The 18985-nt window shown below is 44.9% G+C and overlaps 1 protein-coding gene across 4 annotated transcripts in view; it reads right to left on the bottom strand.

Annotated features, from left to right (window-relative positions):
• Positions 1 to 18985, bottom strand: part of MYO19 (myosin XIX) — a 1002409-nt gene that overhangs the window by 388734 nt on the left and 594690 nt on the right. For all 4 annotated transcript variants that reach the window (XR_005777529.1, XR_005777530.1, XM_040424125.1 and 1 more), the window contains exon 13: positions 13591 to 13712. Coding sequence is in view for 2 of the 4 variants with exons in the window: in XM_040424125.1 (XP_040280059.1) it covers positions 13591 to 13712 (122 nt within the window). In the remaining 2 variants the exon portion in view is untranslated. The remainder of the gene's footprint in view (positions 1 to 13590; positions 13713 to 18985) is intronic.

Genomic DNA, 18985 nt, shown 5'->3' with positions numbered 1-18985 from the left:
TTACACCGTTTTTATTTTTATTTTTTTACGGTGGTCACCTGAGGGGTTAGGTCATGTGATATTTTTATAGAACCGGTCGATACGGACGCGGCAATACCTAATATGTATACTTTTTATTTATTTATTTAAGTTTTACACAATGATTTCATTTTTGAAACCAAAAGAATCATGTTTTAGTGTTTCCATAGTCTAAGAGCCATAGTTTTTTCAGTTTTTGGGCGATTATCTTGGGTAGGGTATGATTTTTGCGGGATGAGATGACGGTTTGATTGGTACTGTTTTGGCGTACATGCGACTTTTTTGATCACTTTTATTACCTTTTTTGGGAAGTAAGGTGGGCAAAATTTCAATTTCCTAATAGTTTTTATTTTTTTATTTTTATGGCGTTCACCGTGCGGGGAAAGTAACATGACCGTTTTATAGATCAGGTCGTTACGGACGCGGCGATACCAAACATGTGTAGGGAATTTTATTTTTTTCATTTTTAATCAGTGATAAATGTGTTTTTGGATTTTTACTTTTTTTTCACTTTTTTTCACCTTTTTTTTTGACCCAGACCCACTTGGTTCTTGAAGATCCAGTGGGTCTGATGTCTGTATAATACAGTACAGAACAATATATATTGTACAGTACTGTATTTTACTTACACTTTGTCTGAACAGATCTCTGCCTTTAGCACAGATCTGTTCAGCACCATGGACAGCAGGATGCCTGAGAGGCGTCCTGTTGCCATGGGAACCTTCCCCGTCTGCTCAGTAGTTGTCAGAACTTCGCAGACGGGGAAGGGTAAGCACAGGGCTGAGGGGGGCTGTCTGGGGGCTCTCTCCCTCTCCATCGGGGGGCTGCAAAGGCACAGCAGCCCCCCGATGGGAGAGGGAGGGAGCTCCCTCTTACTGTTAACTTTTTCCATACAGCGGTCCGTACGGACCGCTGTATGGAAAGGGTTAAACGGCTGACATCGCATCATCGATGTCAGCCGTTTATACCAGGGTGCCAGCAATGTGCTGGCACCCTGGTATACCCACTAGAAACCAACTATTATACCAGGGGAGGCGGGCGGGGGATCGCGATCCCGCCTGCCGCACCGCCCGCCTCCCGCACCGCCCCCACCGCCCACAACTCCACCCCTGCACCACCCGCCGGCAAAAAATCATGCAGGGGTGCAGGGGGGGTGTAAAATATATATTTTAGGGACACTAAAGCTTCTGATCCCCGCGGTCAGGGCCCGCGGGGATCAGAAACTGCACAAAGCGCAGCAAACCGCAGGTCTGAATTGACCTGCGGTTTTCTGCGATCGCCGATGCGGGGGGGTCAAATGACCCCCCCCTGCATTGTTACGGGATGCCGGCTGAATGATTTCAGCCGAAATCCCGTTCCGATTAACCCCTCGGGCGCCGGAATACAGATTTCAAGTTATGACGTACCGGTACGTCATGGGTCCTTAAGGACTCGGGATCCATGCCGTACCGATACGTCCTAAGTCCTTAAGGGGTTAAGGATTGACCACAAGTTCTCAATGGGATTATGATCTGGGGAGTTTCCAGGCCATGGACCCAAAATGTCAATGTTTTGGTCCCCGAGCCACTTAGTTATCACTTTTGCCTTATGGCACGGTGCTCCATCGTGCTGGAAAATGCATTGTTCTTCACCAAACTGTTGTTGGATTGTTGGAAGAAGTTGCTGTTGGTGGGTGTTTTGTTATCATTCTTTATTCATGGCTGTGTTTTTGGGCAAAATTGTGAGTGAGCCCACTCCTTTGGATGAGAAGCAACCCCACACATGAATGGTCTCAGGATGCTTTACTGTTGGCATGACACAGGACTGATGGTAGCCCTCACCTTTTCTTCTCCGGACAAGCCTTTTTCCAGATGCCCCAAACAATCAGAAAGAGGCTTCATCGGAGAATATGACTTTGCCCCAGTCCTCAGCAGTCCATTCACCATACTTTCTGCAGAAGATCAATCTGTCCCTGATGGTTTTTTTGGAGAGAAGTGGCTTCTTTGCTGCCCTTCTTGACACCAGGCCATCTTCCAAAAGTCTTCGCCTCACTGTGCATGCAGATGCGCTCACACCTGCCTGCTGCCATTCCTGAGCAAGCTCTGCACTGGTGGCACTCCGATCCCGCAGCTGAATCCTCTTTAGGAGACGATCCTGGCGCTTGCTGGACTTTCTTGGACGCCCTGAAGCCTTGTTAACAAGAATTGAAGTTTTTGATGATCCTATAAATTGTTGATTGAGGTGCAATCTTAATAGCCACAATATCCTTGCCTGTGAAGGCATTTTTATGCAACGCAATGATGGCTGCACGCGTTTCTTTGCAGGTCACCATGGTTAACAATGGACGAACAATGATTTCAAGCATCACCCTCCTTTTAACATGTCAAGTCTGCCATTTTAACCCAATCAGCCGGACATAATGATCTCCAGCCTTGTGCTTGTCAACATTCTCACCTGAGGTAACAAGACGATTACTGAAATGATCTCAGCAGGTCCTTTAATGACAGCAATGAAATGCAGAAGAAATGTTTTTTTGGGATTAAGTTAATTTTTATGGCAAAGAAGGACTATGCAATTCATCTGATCACTCTTCATAACATTCTGGAGTATATGCAAATTGCTATTATAAAAACTTAAGCAGCAACTTTTCCAATTTCCAATATTTATGTCATTCTCAAAACTTTTGGCCACGACTGTAGACTTAAGATTCTTGTGGAACTTGCTAGTGGAGTGAACTTACTCGGCTTTTTTGTTTTATGATTATGTGTTTTATGTATTTTCTTTTTTGTAAGTTGTTGTTTCTGTTTCACAATTTTTGGAACAATAAGTGTATAAGATTTGCAAATATCACAATGCATGATAAGTTAGGTCGGAGGACCCCCTGCTTACATATGATGGAGGTTATGTTTGTGACTTGCGATGTATTGCTACATTGGCCAGTTGCACTGGTCCTGACTTTTTTCCAAAGTGCTAAAGTATATGTGATTATATGCTTTTATTGATGTTACACATAATAAAAAGAGAATGTTTAAAAAAAAAAAACTGTCGACATTATAATTACAAATAAGACCTCACAGCTCGTGTATGGCGTTTACATTATCAGTAATTCATATCATTTGGTCATTTGACACATGCTGTTGGTGTAAAACTTAAAATTTATTTTAATTCTCATTAAATAGTATACTTTCACAAACTGTAACCTACAGAAACACTGTGAGACTATTTAAAAATCTTAGTAGTTGATAGGCAGATACCCTGAATTTATTTCGGTGTCTATTATACATGTGGAGTCACTGTTTGTATCCTTCACAGCAAAACTTAGCTGTTTTAACAATGTAGCAAAGTGGTCAATCAATGCGCGCTCTGACCAGCTACATTTCATTTCTTTAGTATCCACGAGTTTACACTCATTGCCTTCGAATGGGTTAACTACCTACTACTGAGCTAAAACAACACACAGACACATACACTGCCACCTGACATGTTTCGCCAGCAAACCGGCGTCCTCAGGGGATGGGGCAGGTATGGCTGGTGGGGGCGGGGACCATCTTTTAATATGTTGATAAATTATGTCACAGTGGATAGAGCCTATAGCGCTTTATTTTGCTCCCAATATCTCCCAGAATTGTTGTGAGGCTTTCCCTGATTCATTCATCTTTCTCACAGGTGAGAAAGAGATTGAGTAACGTTGGCTTCTTCACGGCCGCTTTGTTTGCCTCGGAAATTTTTCCATTTACTCCAGTGGCATTGCGCATGTAGCAGGACTTGGTACATCACTACTAGCTCTTGTCTCATATTGAGACTATATATCTACTGTTCATTGAGCTCCTAATACTCTTTGCCATACATTAGGTTAAACTTGGGATTTTAGGTTTTTAAGTATATTAATTCTAATATTTAATCATGTAATATACCCTTACTAATTGACATTATATCAGTCAAACATGTAATATACATTTATTAATTCGTAGTAAATTATACCAACCAGGCATGCCTACAACCTCCTATACTAAATTGTCAAATGATGTTATTTCAGAGACATAAAATTACTTGATGTACTCTTGATCTTTTAGAATTTATTTCTTATACTAATTATATTTTATATATTTTTCTGATTTCCACATTATTATTTATATCTTATTTTTTTTAATCTTTATTGCCTCTAATTAATTCTGCCCCCATAAATATGGTATAAATTAAAAGGTGATTGTTTCAAATGTTGGGCAAATACCACAAGTGTGTCGTTGTCACGGAACCATGAACCAGACGTACAACAAGAGATAAGTGAAAATAAGAAGGCTTTATTGAAAATAAAGCTGTAAAGCAAAAGTCCAAACGAATGGTGAAACCGAAGCAGAGTCTTTGAGAGGCCAGAGATCAGGAACCAGAAGGGTAGTCAGACGAAGCCAGGATCAGGAACCAGCAGGGTAGTCAGACGAAGCCAGGATCAGGAACCAGCAGGGTAGTCAGACGAAGCCATGATCAGGAACCAGAAGCAGCAGCAGTCTTAGAAGCATGTGAACACAGGAGGACCAAGCAAGGAACTGAAGCCACAGACCTCCTATATATATGAGCTAGGCATCCAGCTCCTCCCAGTGGGAAGGAGGAGCCGCAGGGTGAAAGGCTACAAGAAACCCAGATACCAAGATGGCCGCCAGCACATGTCAAACGAAGGAGAACAGCAAGAAGGTAAGACCATGACAGTACCTCCCCCTCAAGGGCCCCTCCTCCGCGGAGCAAAAAACGGTTTCTGAGGGAAGCGTGCGTGGAAGGCTCGGAGCAAGGCAGGAGCATGGACATCTGCGGAGGAAACCCAGGAACGCTCCTCTGGACCATAACCACGCCAATGGACCAAAAACTGCACCCGACCGCGGACCAGGCGTGAGTCCAGGATATTGCTCACCTCATACTCCTCATGATTGCCCACTCGGACCGGACGAGGCCGAGGAACCGAGGAAGTGAAACGATTACACACCAGTGGCTTCAACAGGGAGACATGAAACACGTTAGAGATCCGCATGCCAGGAGGAAGCGCAAGGGCATAGGCTACCGGGTTTACCCTGCGAAGCACTCGGAAGGGACCAACAAAGCGAGGCGCCAGCTTGGGAGTGGGCACTCGAAGGTTGAGGTTGCGGGTGGACAACCATACACGGTCTCCGACCTGGTAGGAAGGAGCAGGCGCTCGTCTGCGATCAGCCTGGAGTCTCTGGCGCTGCGCAGAGGCCTCAAGGGACTTCTGGATCTGTACCCAAGAAGCACGTAGGACGGAAAGGTGATCCTCCACAGCCGGAATATCCTGGGGAGAGAATACCTCCGGTAACACGGCAGGTTGGAACCCATAATTGGCCATGAAGGGAGACGTCCCAGAGGAAGAGTTCACCGCCGTGTTCCTGGCAAACTCAGCCCAAGGCAGAAGGTCAACCCAATTGTCTTGGTGATCGGAGACATAGCTACGAAGGAATTGCTCCAAGGCCTGATTGGATCGTTCTGCGGCCCCATTGGACTGAGGGTGGTAGGCCGAGGAGGAGAGATGAATCCCCAACTGGGAGCAAAAGGCGCGCCAGAACCTGGACACAAACTGACTCCCCCGATCCGACACAATCTCCTTGGGCAAACCGTGCAACCGGAAGACCTCCCTGGCAAAAATTGTGGCCAACTCTTGTGCAGAGGGTAACTTCTTGAGAGGAACACAGTGGCACATTTTGGAAAACCGATCCACAATCATGAGAATGACCGTATGGCCTCGGGATGCAGGGAGGTCCACAATGAAATCCATCCCCCAGGTGTGACCATGGGCGCTCCCCGGTGGCTATGGGTTGCAGAAGGCCCAACGGAAGGTGCCGAGGGGACTTACTCTGGGCACAAACGGAGCATGCCGCTACATATGTGGCGATGTCGGAACGTAGGGAAGGCCACCAGAACAGACGTGAAACAGCCCAGGACAGCTGATTCTTTCCAGGATGCCCCGCGGTCTTGGAGTTATGGTAGGTTCGCAACAACCGAGTGCGCAACTCCTCAGGCACAAAACATCTGCCGTTGGGTCTCCCAGAGGGAGCACCAGATTGAGCCGCCAAAATCTGCTCACCCAGGGGAGAGGTCAGGCTGGTGCGAATGGCGGCCAGGATCTGATTCGGAGGTATGACCGAAGTCGGAATCGACTCCTCCCTGGACAGCTCGGAGTACTGCCGTGATAGGGCATCCGCCCTGATGTTCTTGGAACCGGGTAGGTAGGAGACCACGTAATTAAAACGTGACAAGAACAGAGCCCATCTGGCCTGACGTGGTGTCAATCTCTTGGCCTCAGAAAGGTAGGTCAGATTCTTATGGTCCGTCAGGATGAGAACCGGAACCACCGAACCCTCGAGCAAGTGCCTCCATTCTTTAAGGGCCTGCACGATGGCCAATAACTCCCTGTCACCAATCTGATAGTTGCACTCCGCGGAAGACAGTTTCCGGGAGTAAAACCCACAAGGAAGCAGAGGACCCTCTGGTGTTCTACGCTGAGACAGAAGGGCGCCTACTCCCGTCTCAGACGCGTCCACCTCGAGGACAAAGGGCAACCCAGGGTTGGGATGCGACAGAATCGGAGCCGACACAAAAGCAGACTTTAGGGCCTCAAAAGCTCGGATGGCCTCGAGCGGCCAGACCTGGGAATTACTGCCCTTCCTGGTCAGATCCGTGAGAGGCTTGGCCAGCATGGAAAAGTCCCTGATGAACTTCCGATAATAATTGGCGAAGCCCAAAAAGCGCTGCAGGGAACGAAGACCACTGGGCTGGGGCCACTGTAAGACAGCCGAAACCTTCTCAGGATCCATGGAGAACCCCTCAGCGGAAATGATGTAACCTAAGAAGGTTACCTGGGATCGGTGAAATTCGCATTTCTCAAGCTTACCGAACAGCTTGTTCTCTCGTAACCGTTGCAACACTCGTCTGACATCCAGAATGTGGGCCTCCATGGATTCAGAATATACCAAGATGTCATCCAAATAGACCACCACACACTGCTGCAACAGGTCACGGAAAACATCGTTGATGAATTCCTGAAAGACTGCGGGCGCATTGCACAACCCAAAGGGCATAACCAAGGATTCATAATGACCGGTCCTGGTGTTAAACGCGGTCTTCCACTCATCGCCCGCCTTGATCCTTACCAGGTTATATGCCGCCCTCAGGTCGAGTTTGGTAAAGACCGTGGCCCCTTTAAGGCGATCGAACAGCTCGGAAATCAAGGGTATCGGGTAAGCGTTCTTGATCGTGATGCGATTGAGACCCTGTAATCGATGCAAGGCCTCAACTCACCGCCCTTCTTTTTCACAAAGAAAAATCCAGCCCCTGCCGGGGACGAGGATTTGCGAATGTGTCCGCGTGAAAGCGCCTCCCTCACGTACTCCTCCATGGCCTCATTCTCCGCTACCGACAGTGGATAGACTTTGCCACGAGGAGGAACGGCACCAGGTTGTAACTCTATGGCACAATCGTATGGGCGGTGCGGAGGTAGGGCAACCGCGCGCACCTTATCGAATACATCCCGGTACTCCTCGTATTCAGGAGGCAACAGAGAGTCCGAGGAAGTACACAGCAACTTGACAGACCCATGGATGCAACTAGCCCCACACTGCGGTGACCACGAGAGGATCTCGGCCGATCTCCAATCGAAAGTCGGATTATGCTTCTGGAGCCAGGGGTACCCCAAGACCACCGAGTAGTGTGGAGACGAAATAACCTGGAGGCAGACCGACTCTCTGTGAACGGCACCAATGGCTATCCCCACTGGAAGGGTCTCATGAGTCACGTGTGACGACAGAAGGGGTCTGCCGTCTATCGCCTCAAGAGCCAGTGGGGAACCTCGAGCCTGCAGAGGAATGGAATTGGCGGCAGCGAACACACTATCAATGAACAAACCACCAGCACCAGAGTCCACCAACGCCTGGGTCGTCACCGAGCCCCCGACCCAGGAGAGGACAACAGTGATCAGTGGTTTATCAACACGGGAAACCGGGGACGAGGAGACTCCACCCAAGATCTGCCCCCGACAGGATCTCAGGTACGAGCGTTTCCCGGACGGTTCGGACATGCCAACCGAAAATGCCCACCGAGACCACAGTACATGCATCGACCCTCGCGTCTCCGGAGTACCCTCTCCCCCTCGGACAGGCGAGCAAACCCCAGCTGCATGGGTTCACCCCCAGACAAGTCATCCCCAGGAGGCGTGGGAGGAGAGGGAGGCACGGGTGGGACAGCAAACGTAGGCGCCAATCTGTTAGAAGACCTCCGCAGGCTCTCCTTAAAGGAAGGTCTCTCCCTGAGTCTGGTGTCAATCAAAATCAGGAAAGAAATAAGAGACTCGAGCTCTACTGGTAGGTCCTTAGCTGCAACCTCATCCTTCAAGGCATCCGAGAGACCATGAGAGAAAGCAGCGACCAGAGCCTCATTATTCCAGCCCACCTCTGCTGCCAGGGTACGAAACTCAATGGCGTATTCAGCTACGGATCGTGAACCCTGTCTGATGGACATGAGGAGCTTCGCGGCAGAGGCAGCACGAGCCGGCACATCGAATACCTTCCGAAGAGAAGCAACAAAACCGGAAAACTCGGCAACCACCGGATTGTTGTTCTCCCATAAAGGGCTGGCCCAGGCCAAGGCCTTGTCCGAGAGCAGCGAGATCAAGAAGCCCACCTTTGATCTCTCAGTAGGAAAGGCATGTGGCAGCAACTCGAAATAAATGCCCACCTGGTTAAGGAAACCTCGGCACTGAGTTGGCTCTCCCCCAAAGCGCTGTGGAAGAGGGGCAGAACCGGTCATACCCCGAAACACCGCAGGCGCAACAACAGGTGTCGGGGTAGACTCTGGCGCAACAACCGGAGCGGCAGTAGGAGCGACAACCGACCCATCGGCAACGGGAGCGAATGAGCCGTGCGTTCAAGCAGGGTTTGCAACGCCACAGCGAACCGACCCAACAGGTGATCCTGCTGATCAAGTCTGGCAACCAGCATGGGTAGCGAGGATGGCCCTGTACCGTCAGAACTCATGGCTTGGTCCTAATGTCACGGAACCATGAACCAGACGTACAACAAGAGATAAGTGAAAATAAGAAGGCTTTATTGAAAATAAAGCTGTAAAGCAAAAGTCCAAACGAATGGTGAAACCGAAGCAGAGTCTTTGAGAGGCCAGAGATCAGGAACCAGAAGGGTAGTCAGACGAAGCCAGGATCAGGAACCAGCAGGGTAGTCAGACGAAGCCAGGATCAGGAACCAGCAGGGTAGTCAGACGAAGCCAGGATCAGGAACCAGAAGCAGCAGCAGTCTTAGAAGCATGTGAACACAGGAGGACCAAGCAAGGAACTGAAGCCACAGACCTCCTATATATATGAGCTAGGCATCCAGCTCCTCCCAGTGGGAAGGAGGAGCCGCAGGGTGGAAGGCTACAAGAAACCCAGAAACCAAGATGGCCGCCAGCACATGTCAAACGAAGGAGAACAGCAAGAAGGTAAGACCATGACAGTCGTTTTCATTTTTTCATGATAGATTATCATATAATTTAATATTAGATGTATTGATAGGGGAGATGTTTATTTTTTACTTTGTATTTTTCATTTAGGCTGGGTTCACATGGGTGAGATTTCCACGCGGGTGCAATGCATAAGGCGAACGCAGTGCAACCGCACTGAATCCGGACCCATTCATTTCTATGGGGCTATGCACATGAGCGGTGATTTTCACGCATCACGTTGCGTGAAAATCGCAGCATGCTCTATATTGTGCGTTTTTCACGCAACGCAGGCCCCATAGAAGTGGATGTGGTGCGATTTTCAAGCATGGTTGCTAGGAGATGATCGGGATGGGGACCCAATCATTATTTTCCCTTCATTTCTGACTGATGATTTTTTGCTTATCCAACAACGCGTATTGTAAAAAATATCGTAAATTAGAGACAGGTACCATTATTATAACTTGCACAATTGATGAAATTGATGTAATATATACTAACAAAGGGCCCCATAAAGGTAATATGAAAATGTAACGGATATTGTAAATAGGATCCAAATAAGGGGCATCTGGATAATAAATGGAAATAAATAAGTTAATTAATATAATGGTGGATGATTCCTATATAAGAGGTGCAAAATAACTATAAATGAAAAATAAAGTAAAAAATAAACATCTCCTCGATCAATACATCCAATATTAAATTATATGATAATCTATCAGTAAAAAATGAAAACGACACACTTGTGGTATTTAACCAACATTTTAAAGGGCTTCTGTCACCCCACTAAACTCATTTTTTTTTTTTTGTGTACTTATAATCCCTATCCTGCCATATTGCCATACATTATGTTATTAATAATTTTCGTTCAGTAGATTTAGCAAAAAACATACTTTTATGATATGCTGATTACCTTTCTACCAGCAAGTAGGGCGTCTACTTGCTGGTAGCAGCCGCAGAAAACCGCCCCCTCATCTTGTTGATTGACAGGGCCAGCCACAATCTCCTCCTCCGGCCAGCCCTGTCAGCATTTCAAAAATCGCGCGCCTGTGTTGATTCGGCGCAGGCGCTCTGAGATAAGGAGGCTCGCCTCCTCAGCACTCCCTCAGTGCGCCTGCGGTGACGTCATCGGCGCAGGCGCACTGAGGGAGTGCTGAGGAGGCGAGCCTCCTTATCTCAGAGCGCCTGCGCCGAATCAACACAGGCGCGCGATTTTTGAAATGCTGACAGGGCTGGCCGGAGGAGGAGATCGCGGCTGGCCCTGTCAATCAACAAGAGGAGGGGGCGGTTTTCTGCGGCTGCTACCAGCAAGTAGAAAGGTAATTAGCATATCATAAAAGTAAGTTTTTTGCTAAATCTACTGAACGAAAATTATTAATAACATAATGTATGGCAATATGGCAGGATAGGGATTATAAGTACACAAAAAAAAATTAATGAGTTTAGTGGGGTGACAGAAGCCCTTTAAACAATCACATTTAAAATTATACCTTATTTATGGGGGGCAAAATAAAAGAGGTAATAAAAAATATAAAAAGAAAAAAGAAATAAATAATAATGTGGAAAACAGAAAAATATATACAATATAATTAGTATAAGAAATAAATACTAAAAGATCAAGAGTACATCAAGTAATTTTATGTCCCTGAAATAACATCATTGGACAATTTAGTATAGGTGGTTGTAGGCATGCCTGGTTGGTATAATTTACTACAAATTAATAAATGTATATTACATGATTGACTGATATAATTTCAATTAGTAAGGGTATATTACATGATTAAATATTAGAATTCATATACTTAAAAAAACTAAAATCACAAGTTCAACCTAATGTGTGGCAAAGAGTATTAGGAGCTCAATGAACAGTAGATATATGAGACAAGAGCTAGAAGTGATGTACTAAGTCCTGCTACACGCACAATGCCACTGAGGTAAATGGAAAAATGTTATAAGTTGGCGCGCATGCGCAAACTTCCGAGACAAACGAAACGGCCAGGGAGAAGCCGGCGTGACTCAATATGATGGGCGGCACTTGGGAGAAAAGTGAACGAATAGGGGAAAGCCTCACAACAATTCTGGGAGATATTGGGAGCAAAATAAAGCACTGTAGAATCCATCCACTGTGACATAATTTACCAACAAATTAAAAGATGGTCACCGCCCCAACAAAAATACAGTACCTGCCCGATCCCCTGAGGACGCCAGTTTTTCGGTGTCTGTGTGTTGTTTTAGATCAGTAGTAGGTAGTTAACCCATTCGAATGCAATGAGTGTAAACTAGTGGATACTAAAGAAATGAAATGTAGCTGGACAGAGAGCGCATTGATTGACCACTTTGCTACATTGTTAAAACAGCAAAGTTTTGCTGTGAAGGATACAAACAGTGACTTCACATGTATAATAGACACGGAAATAAATTCAGGGTATCTGCCTATCAACTACTGAGATTTTTTTAAATAGTCTCAGTGTTTCTGTAGGTTTGTGTAAGTATACTATTTAATGAGAATTAAAACTGTCGACAGACTCTATTCTAGAGTCTGCAGTGAACATGCCCTAAAACAGGCCGTAACTCCGGAATTTTGCTGAGAGCCCTTGAAAAGGCATGTCAGGCAATTAGATTTACTGGATAGAACAAATTCTAAAGGCCTGCCTGAATATTATGGGGAAATTTACCCTGAGGGTAATATGTGAATTTAGTTTTGCAGGAGTCTGGATTGGTATACTCTGCTCCAAATTTATCAAATGCCACTTGTCTTTTAAATATGGGACATATTTTTATACCTAAAGGCTACATGCACGCAAAAAAAAAAAAAATGCCTGTTAAAATAGGTGTGTGTATCCATTTTCTGGCCGTGTTTCCGTTTTGCATGTCCGGTAAAATGTAGGCCCCCAGCTTAAATAGTTTCCCCTTTTGTGTAAATAATGCCCCTATAATGGTCCCAGCTGATGATTTGCAAAAAAAAAAAAAAAAAAAATCACCTTGTTCACTTAAAGGGGTTGTCCAGGTTCAGAACCGGACATACCCATAATTTCCCCCCAGGCAGCCCCTCTGATGTTAGCATTGGAGCATTTCATGCTCTGATGCGCTCCCGTCCCCTGCAATGGATCGCGCAGGCAAGGCCTCTTTTATTTACAATAGCACTCTGCTGGGCGAAGGCTTCTGCCGAGCAGTGTGTTCGGTGACGCCACTGGCTCTGATGGGCGGGCTTTAGCGATGCCCTAGCCGTTTTACAGGCTAGGGCAGCGATAAAGCCCGCCCATCAGTGCCAGTGACGTCACCGGACTCCCCACTGGGTGAAAGCCTCTGCCTGGCAGCCCTAAGGTTCGTCACCGGAACTGCACAAAATGCCTTTGCCCTGCACGATTTAGCGCACAGCAAAGGGGAGCATGAACTGCTCCGATGCTCAAGTCAGGGAGGCTGCCTGGGTGAAAATGTAGATATGTCCAGGTTCAACTCTGAACCCGGACAACCCCTTTAATCACACGGCGACGATCTCAGAGATTGCTGCAGCGTGATCAAGTGGATGAGGTGAGTTTTTTTTTTTTTTTTAAACCCTAATTTGCCATATTGTTAAAGTGGCCAATGGCTGTTAGACAGGTGAACTCCTGTCTAAGCGGCCATCAAAAACAGTCCCATTGTTCTCTAAGGGTCCTGTCTGGCCGTGAAAATGGCAAAAAATAGGACATGTCCTATTTTTGGATGGACGCTATTCACTGACAGTTAAAAGAACAGCCATGTGAATAGCCTCATAGACTTTCATTGGTGCTAATAATGGCAGTGTGACTGCCGATACTTTTCACGGTCATGTGCATGAGGCCTAACACTTTTGTCTACAAATGCTACTCCTTTTTTTCACCCTCCCATCCCCATGATAGTGTTACCTTATGGGGGCATATAAACTAGTAGTTTTTTGGACAGCTATACCCCGGCAGTATGTGACCCCCATAGATTATTAATAATAATGGTAATACAACGTCCAATATGAGCCTAAAATGGAGCAATGCTAGAAATATGTAAATTCATAGGCAACAGCTGATACAATATATAAAGTGAGGAGGAGCGTCAGTATATTAGCAGTCTAATTCAGTAGCATGCATTCTATACCTGCTGAGCTTTCATGTAGTGAGACACAAAATGCTGTTGAAGTTTCTCATTAGCATAGTTAATGCACAACTGTTCCAAACTGTTTTGTAGAAAAGATTCAAATCCATACACATCAAGCAAACCTGGAAAACAAAAAAATATTTAACATCAAGGAAAGACTATTTTGCTATGCATCAGTTGAGTGAATTTCTGAAATGATAGCTCAGACTGTTTTTCCTACAGTGTGCAAACACGACCACCAATGCTGGATTTCAGTGAATTGAGCAGTGTATAATGGGATGGAAAAATGTATCCAGGCAGCATAGGAATCAATATGGATAATAACAATACAGTAGTAAGTGCCTTGAATTAATAAAAAAAAAATGCCATTTGCTGAAGTGACACAACCCCTTTAATAGGTTCTACAATGACCAAACTAACTTGAAATTATTATAAATTGAGAATATAAATCTATGACAAACTAGTAGATAATTTTGAGGCCTAAGGACCATTTATTATTCTTAAAGGGCCGACAATTAAACAGATTATTGCTTACCAGCGTTACTTGTGATCTGCCTTTATTGCAACTGTCTATTGTAAGAATTTATATTAAAAAAAATAAAAAAAGCAAAGGCTGGTGCTCCATGAGTGCAGTGGTCTCTTCCTACGCTATGTGACGTCAATGTACATCGGCGGTATAAAAGGTCGAGGTAATAAGCCCAAAAAAACGGGATGTAATTGCTTAAAGGATATTCAGCCAAGCAGTAATTACTACTGTGGACAAAGTCGGTTTTGTATTAATTTATCCCGTAATAGCAATGTTAATCTTGGGGGTCATTTATTTCAAGTTCATCATGAGTTTACTTTCAAAACTAAATATGTGGTGTATGCCATTAGATGCAAATATGGCTTATACAACATAGGAAAAACAATAAGACCAATGGAGGTAGGATTTGGCAAACATGTACACTGTTTAAAGACAAAGGGCGGGGGGGAGGCGGAGTGTGCCAAGACTGATTGAGCATATGTCCAAGGCGCATAAAGGTTATAGTAAACATATGCAGTTTCTGGGATTAAAATATATCAAACAACCAAACAATAGACATGACAGACACAGAGAGATGTTCTGGAAGGAATCTGAAATAAATGATCATACAGACTAAGGCATTAGGACCGCTCGGCCTGAACGATTATTGAGAAATTATATGAGTGCATTACTATGCAAGTAATACACAACAGGAATATTCCTCAGAGATATGCAGTTTTTTACCTCTTGTATCTATAAATAATTGTATTATGTATTATTATGGATCTTTCGATAAAAATTTTACTTTTAAATAACATGTGCGATTGCATAACGTGGATATAAGGGGGCAGCACATGTGCAGTTTGGAGCCAGACGAAGCTTAAAGGGGTATTCAAGTTACCATAAATATAACTTATGTTTTAAACTAATTCATCATCATCAATATAAACCTAATATAATGTAAATTTTACATATTTACTGTTCAGTAGTTATAAAATTAGTTTTTCTCCTCTGTTACCCACTGTTTCTCCTCATAAATTACCATGGCATCGACCTATAGTTCTGAGCCTTTGTTAGGTCGAGCATGCTCAGTGTGTTGCTATCAATTCTCTAGGTAAATGTCTCGGGAAACAAAGGGAGTGTCAGTGTGCTGGTGATTACTGAGTAGAGGGGGCATGACTGCACTGTGATATCAGGCAGCCAATCAGTAAACATCAACACTCATGAACAAGCACAAACTCACAGCAGGAAAGCAAGGGATTGTGGGGATTTTAAGTTTTGTAAGGGAAGATCAGGCGCTGCAGCCATGATAATCGGGGTGTGTTGCAGGCTCACACAGGAGCTAGGCAATGGGATTGCAAGTTAAATTGAAACTCTGGTTATATGTATAGGTATGTGTTCTGGTTGGGTTACAGGTTGCCGCCTTAATGCAGTTTTTCAAAATTTAAGTTACTTTCCTAGAATACCCTTTTAAGCAGAACGAAAAAGACCATCCATACTATCCATATCCAAACCATGCTGTTTTTCATACTTCAATAAAGTGAGTTTTCTATTGGACGGCGATTGCCATGTTCTATTTTGTTTCTTTGGAGTGTATACATGGACTTCTCACATACAGGACCACAGAGGGACATTCTTATATCCTTCTATGAGTTATGGGGAACAATGGGAACTGAGATATATTGCAGTAGCTGCCAGCCTCTATTATTTCATTACCGTGCATCTGTGCTATTATTTTCCATTTCTTCTGCTCTGTTATAGGAGAAACTTTTTACCATTTATATAATTGAAGAACATTATAGGGTTAGTTTTACTTTTGTTGGCAACGAGCCTCTCTGTCTACAGCTTGCCCATCTCTATCTGCCTTTTACATAATTTATATTTTTCTGCTTGTAGTTTTTTTACTGCTTCTCCGCTACATTCCGTTTTAGTAATTTAAGTGCTTTCTTTTTGTCATTTATTGCCACCTTTACATTTCTATTTATCCACATTGGTCATTTTTTGCTCCCGTTTATTCCAAATAAGGATGTACCTCTCACAATGAGTTTAGAATTTTGTGGCTGTATTTTTTAATTTTGAAGACACTGGCCTAGTTAGTGAGGCTAATAAACTCGCTAATAACTCTCTAATTTTGCTTTTAGGAAATTCACTTTTTTGGCTCCCTAAAAAAACAATACACCCTTTTGAATGACAATTGGAAGTTTATTATATTATGGTCGCTATTTCTCAACCTGCCATCTGTTGTTCTGTCAGGTCTTTTGGTTAATACTAAGTGCAGGATAGCCATTTACTGAGACAACTATTAATTGTCTTTAGAATTGACAAGAGCCTGTTTCCTTAATGAAATACACACACACTGTTATGGGAAACAAACTGTGGCTTGTTTGAACCAAGCTTCCAAAAAATAAACCACAAAGAGAATATGTCATCTTTTAACTTTATCACTTTTGGACATCATTTCATCTTTGCTTACTGTTCTCAGTAACATTAATTTTTAAACCAGGGGTGCCCAAACTTCTGCATGCCTTTGTAAGTATTAGGAGGTTCTGCAGTAGCTGAGGGCTGTATTAGGTATGTTCTCAGGTATGCTTTATTATGTTTTGCAGCTGCTGAGACATGTATTATGAGGTTCTGCAGCAGCTAAGGTGCATATTAGAAGGTTCTGCAGCATTTGAGGTGTGTATTAGGAGGTTCTGCAGCAGTCAGAGAAACATCAGGTGTGAGTGACTAAATATTTTCTTATTCTGTGTAAGCATCGTATAAAATGTTTTAAAATAAATTTTATGGAGCCTGCAGCTCCCTCACGAGTGCACCTCAGAACCACGTTATAAGCGAGCCTATACCTTCACAAAATGGTTAAAACGAACATGGAGCGTCCGGGGCTCCTCTGAACACCCCCAAGTCGTCTGCAGCCCAGATGGATCTACAAAATGCTGGAAGAAGCAGAACTACCACCCGGACAGAGACCATCCAAGATGGCGCCCGGACCGAGAGGGCAGGAGATCAAGCGGACTCCGACAGAGACAGTATCGCTGAAAGCGAATGGGGTTAGTCTGCCTCAGCCCCCATCACTAAAGCTTTCCTGAAGAAAACAATCCACCAGGCCATGAGACCAGTGATGGAGGAGCTGCCAGAGAATAAGGGAAAAATCTGCGCCCAGCTGAGCCACCGAGCAAGGGGCTTGAAACGGGTCAATCCAGCATAGTGACCTTCTCAGAAGCTGTAGCGACGCAGTCGTCAAAACCGCTGAATTTATTAACAAGGCCCATATGCTAATTGAGGGACCAAACCAGAGTAGAAGGAGAAACATAAGAATTAACTGGTCTCCCTGAACAGATTGCACCAGAAGCCCATAGGAAAGTGGCTCAGGACATTTTTAATGATATGCTGGGCCCAGAGAGAGCAGCAGGAGTGGTCATAGAACGCATATATAGGGCGCTTCGCCCAAGCCAAAACAAGGGGAGCCCACACGAGACATTATTTGCGGCCTTCTGTCTTTTGTGGACACTTCTCAAATACTGACAGCAGCTAGGGAAAGAACGCTGTTCGATACGCAGACTCTACCTTGCAGTTCTGCCAAGACATAGCTCCGTCCACTCTGGCCAAAACGCTGTGTCAGCGAACATACTAGAGATCCTGCGGGAGAAGAATATACAATACACATGGCTGTTCCCGTTCGGTCTAAGCATCTGGCTTAATGGACGGCAGTTGACGGTACATACCCCTCTAGACCTGGAAAGAATCTAGTGTGCTCTGGAGATTCTACCGATGGCGATACCATCCTCGCTGCCGATGTTGGATGACCAAGATCTCCCACAACTCCCTACAGTCAAATCGTGGAAGAGGATTGCAACTTAGAGAGGACTCTAGGTGACATCAGCTCGGGTTTATGGAGCTCACTGATGGGTATAGGGGTCGCACCACAATGGTAATGTTTGTCAATTTCTGGGAACATTCTTCTCTCTTTTTTTTTTAGGCAATAGATTTATCCCAATTGACCAGGCCTGAGTCTTTCTTGTGAATGTGGCAAAAAAAGATAGGAAGGCGCCAGGGCTGGGACAAGGCCATTTGGTGCCCAGGGCAAAGATGGCAAACTGCGCCCCCCCCCCCCCCCCCCCCCCCCCCCGTTTTTAAGAAAGAATCAATGTTGTTTTGAAACAAGAATATACTTAAAGCAATAGAACAAAGGACTGTGGGACTTTGAAAGTCACAGACACTATAAAGTTCCCCCCCATCATCATGTGCCAGTATAAAGTCCCCCCCATCATCATGTGCCAGTTTTGTAATAAGCCCCCCCAATGTGCCAGTAACACTATTGTAAAAAAAAAAAAAAACAAAAACACTTATACTTACCTAAGTGTCAGCGATGCGATGCAGCCTCTTCCTGTGTCCCACGCTGTAATGTAAGGCTCAGGCGGCACGATGACGTCATTGCGCCGGCCTCTGATAGGCTGCCGGCCTAGTGCCTGCAGCAGGGGCGTAACATAAAAATCACTGGGCCCCCTAGCAGGAATCTAAATTGGGCCCCCATTCCCCTTTATAGCCCCTCCCTTTGTTCCATGAACTATTCTTGCTGCTGCGTTTTATAATTTATGCCATCAGGGCCGGAATGGGATTACAAAACAGCCCTGGCACACAAAAGAGTATAATAGATGCAGATGTATATTATATACAGCAGTGTACAGTTATGTGAGGTACGCGGTATAATATAATATATGCAGTGTGTACAGGTATAATGTATATTCCCTAGTGTTCTGATATGTGAGGTACAGGTATAATAGTTGCAGTGTGTACAGGTATATAATATACAGCAGTGTACTGATATGTGAGGTACGGGGTATAATATATGCAGTGTATACAGTATATACAGTAGTGTAATATGTGAGGTAC

The sequence above is a fragment of the Bufo bufo genome, chromosome 3, assembly GCF_905171765.1.
Source record: "Bufo bufo chromosome 3, aBufBuf1.1, whole genome shotgun sequence".
In the NCBI taxonomy this organism is placed as follows: domain Eukaryota; kingdom Metazoa; phylum Chordata; class Amphibia; order Anura; family Bufonidae; genus Bufo; species Bufo bufo.
The sequence above is the reverse complement of the archived record's forward strand: the minus strand, read 5'-3'. Positions and strand labels throughout refer to the sequence as shown.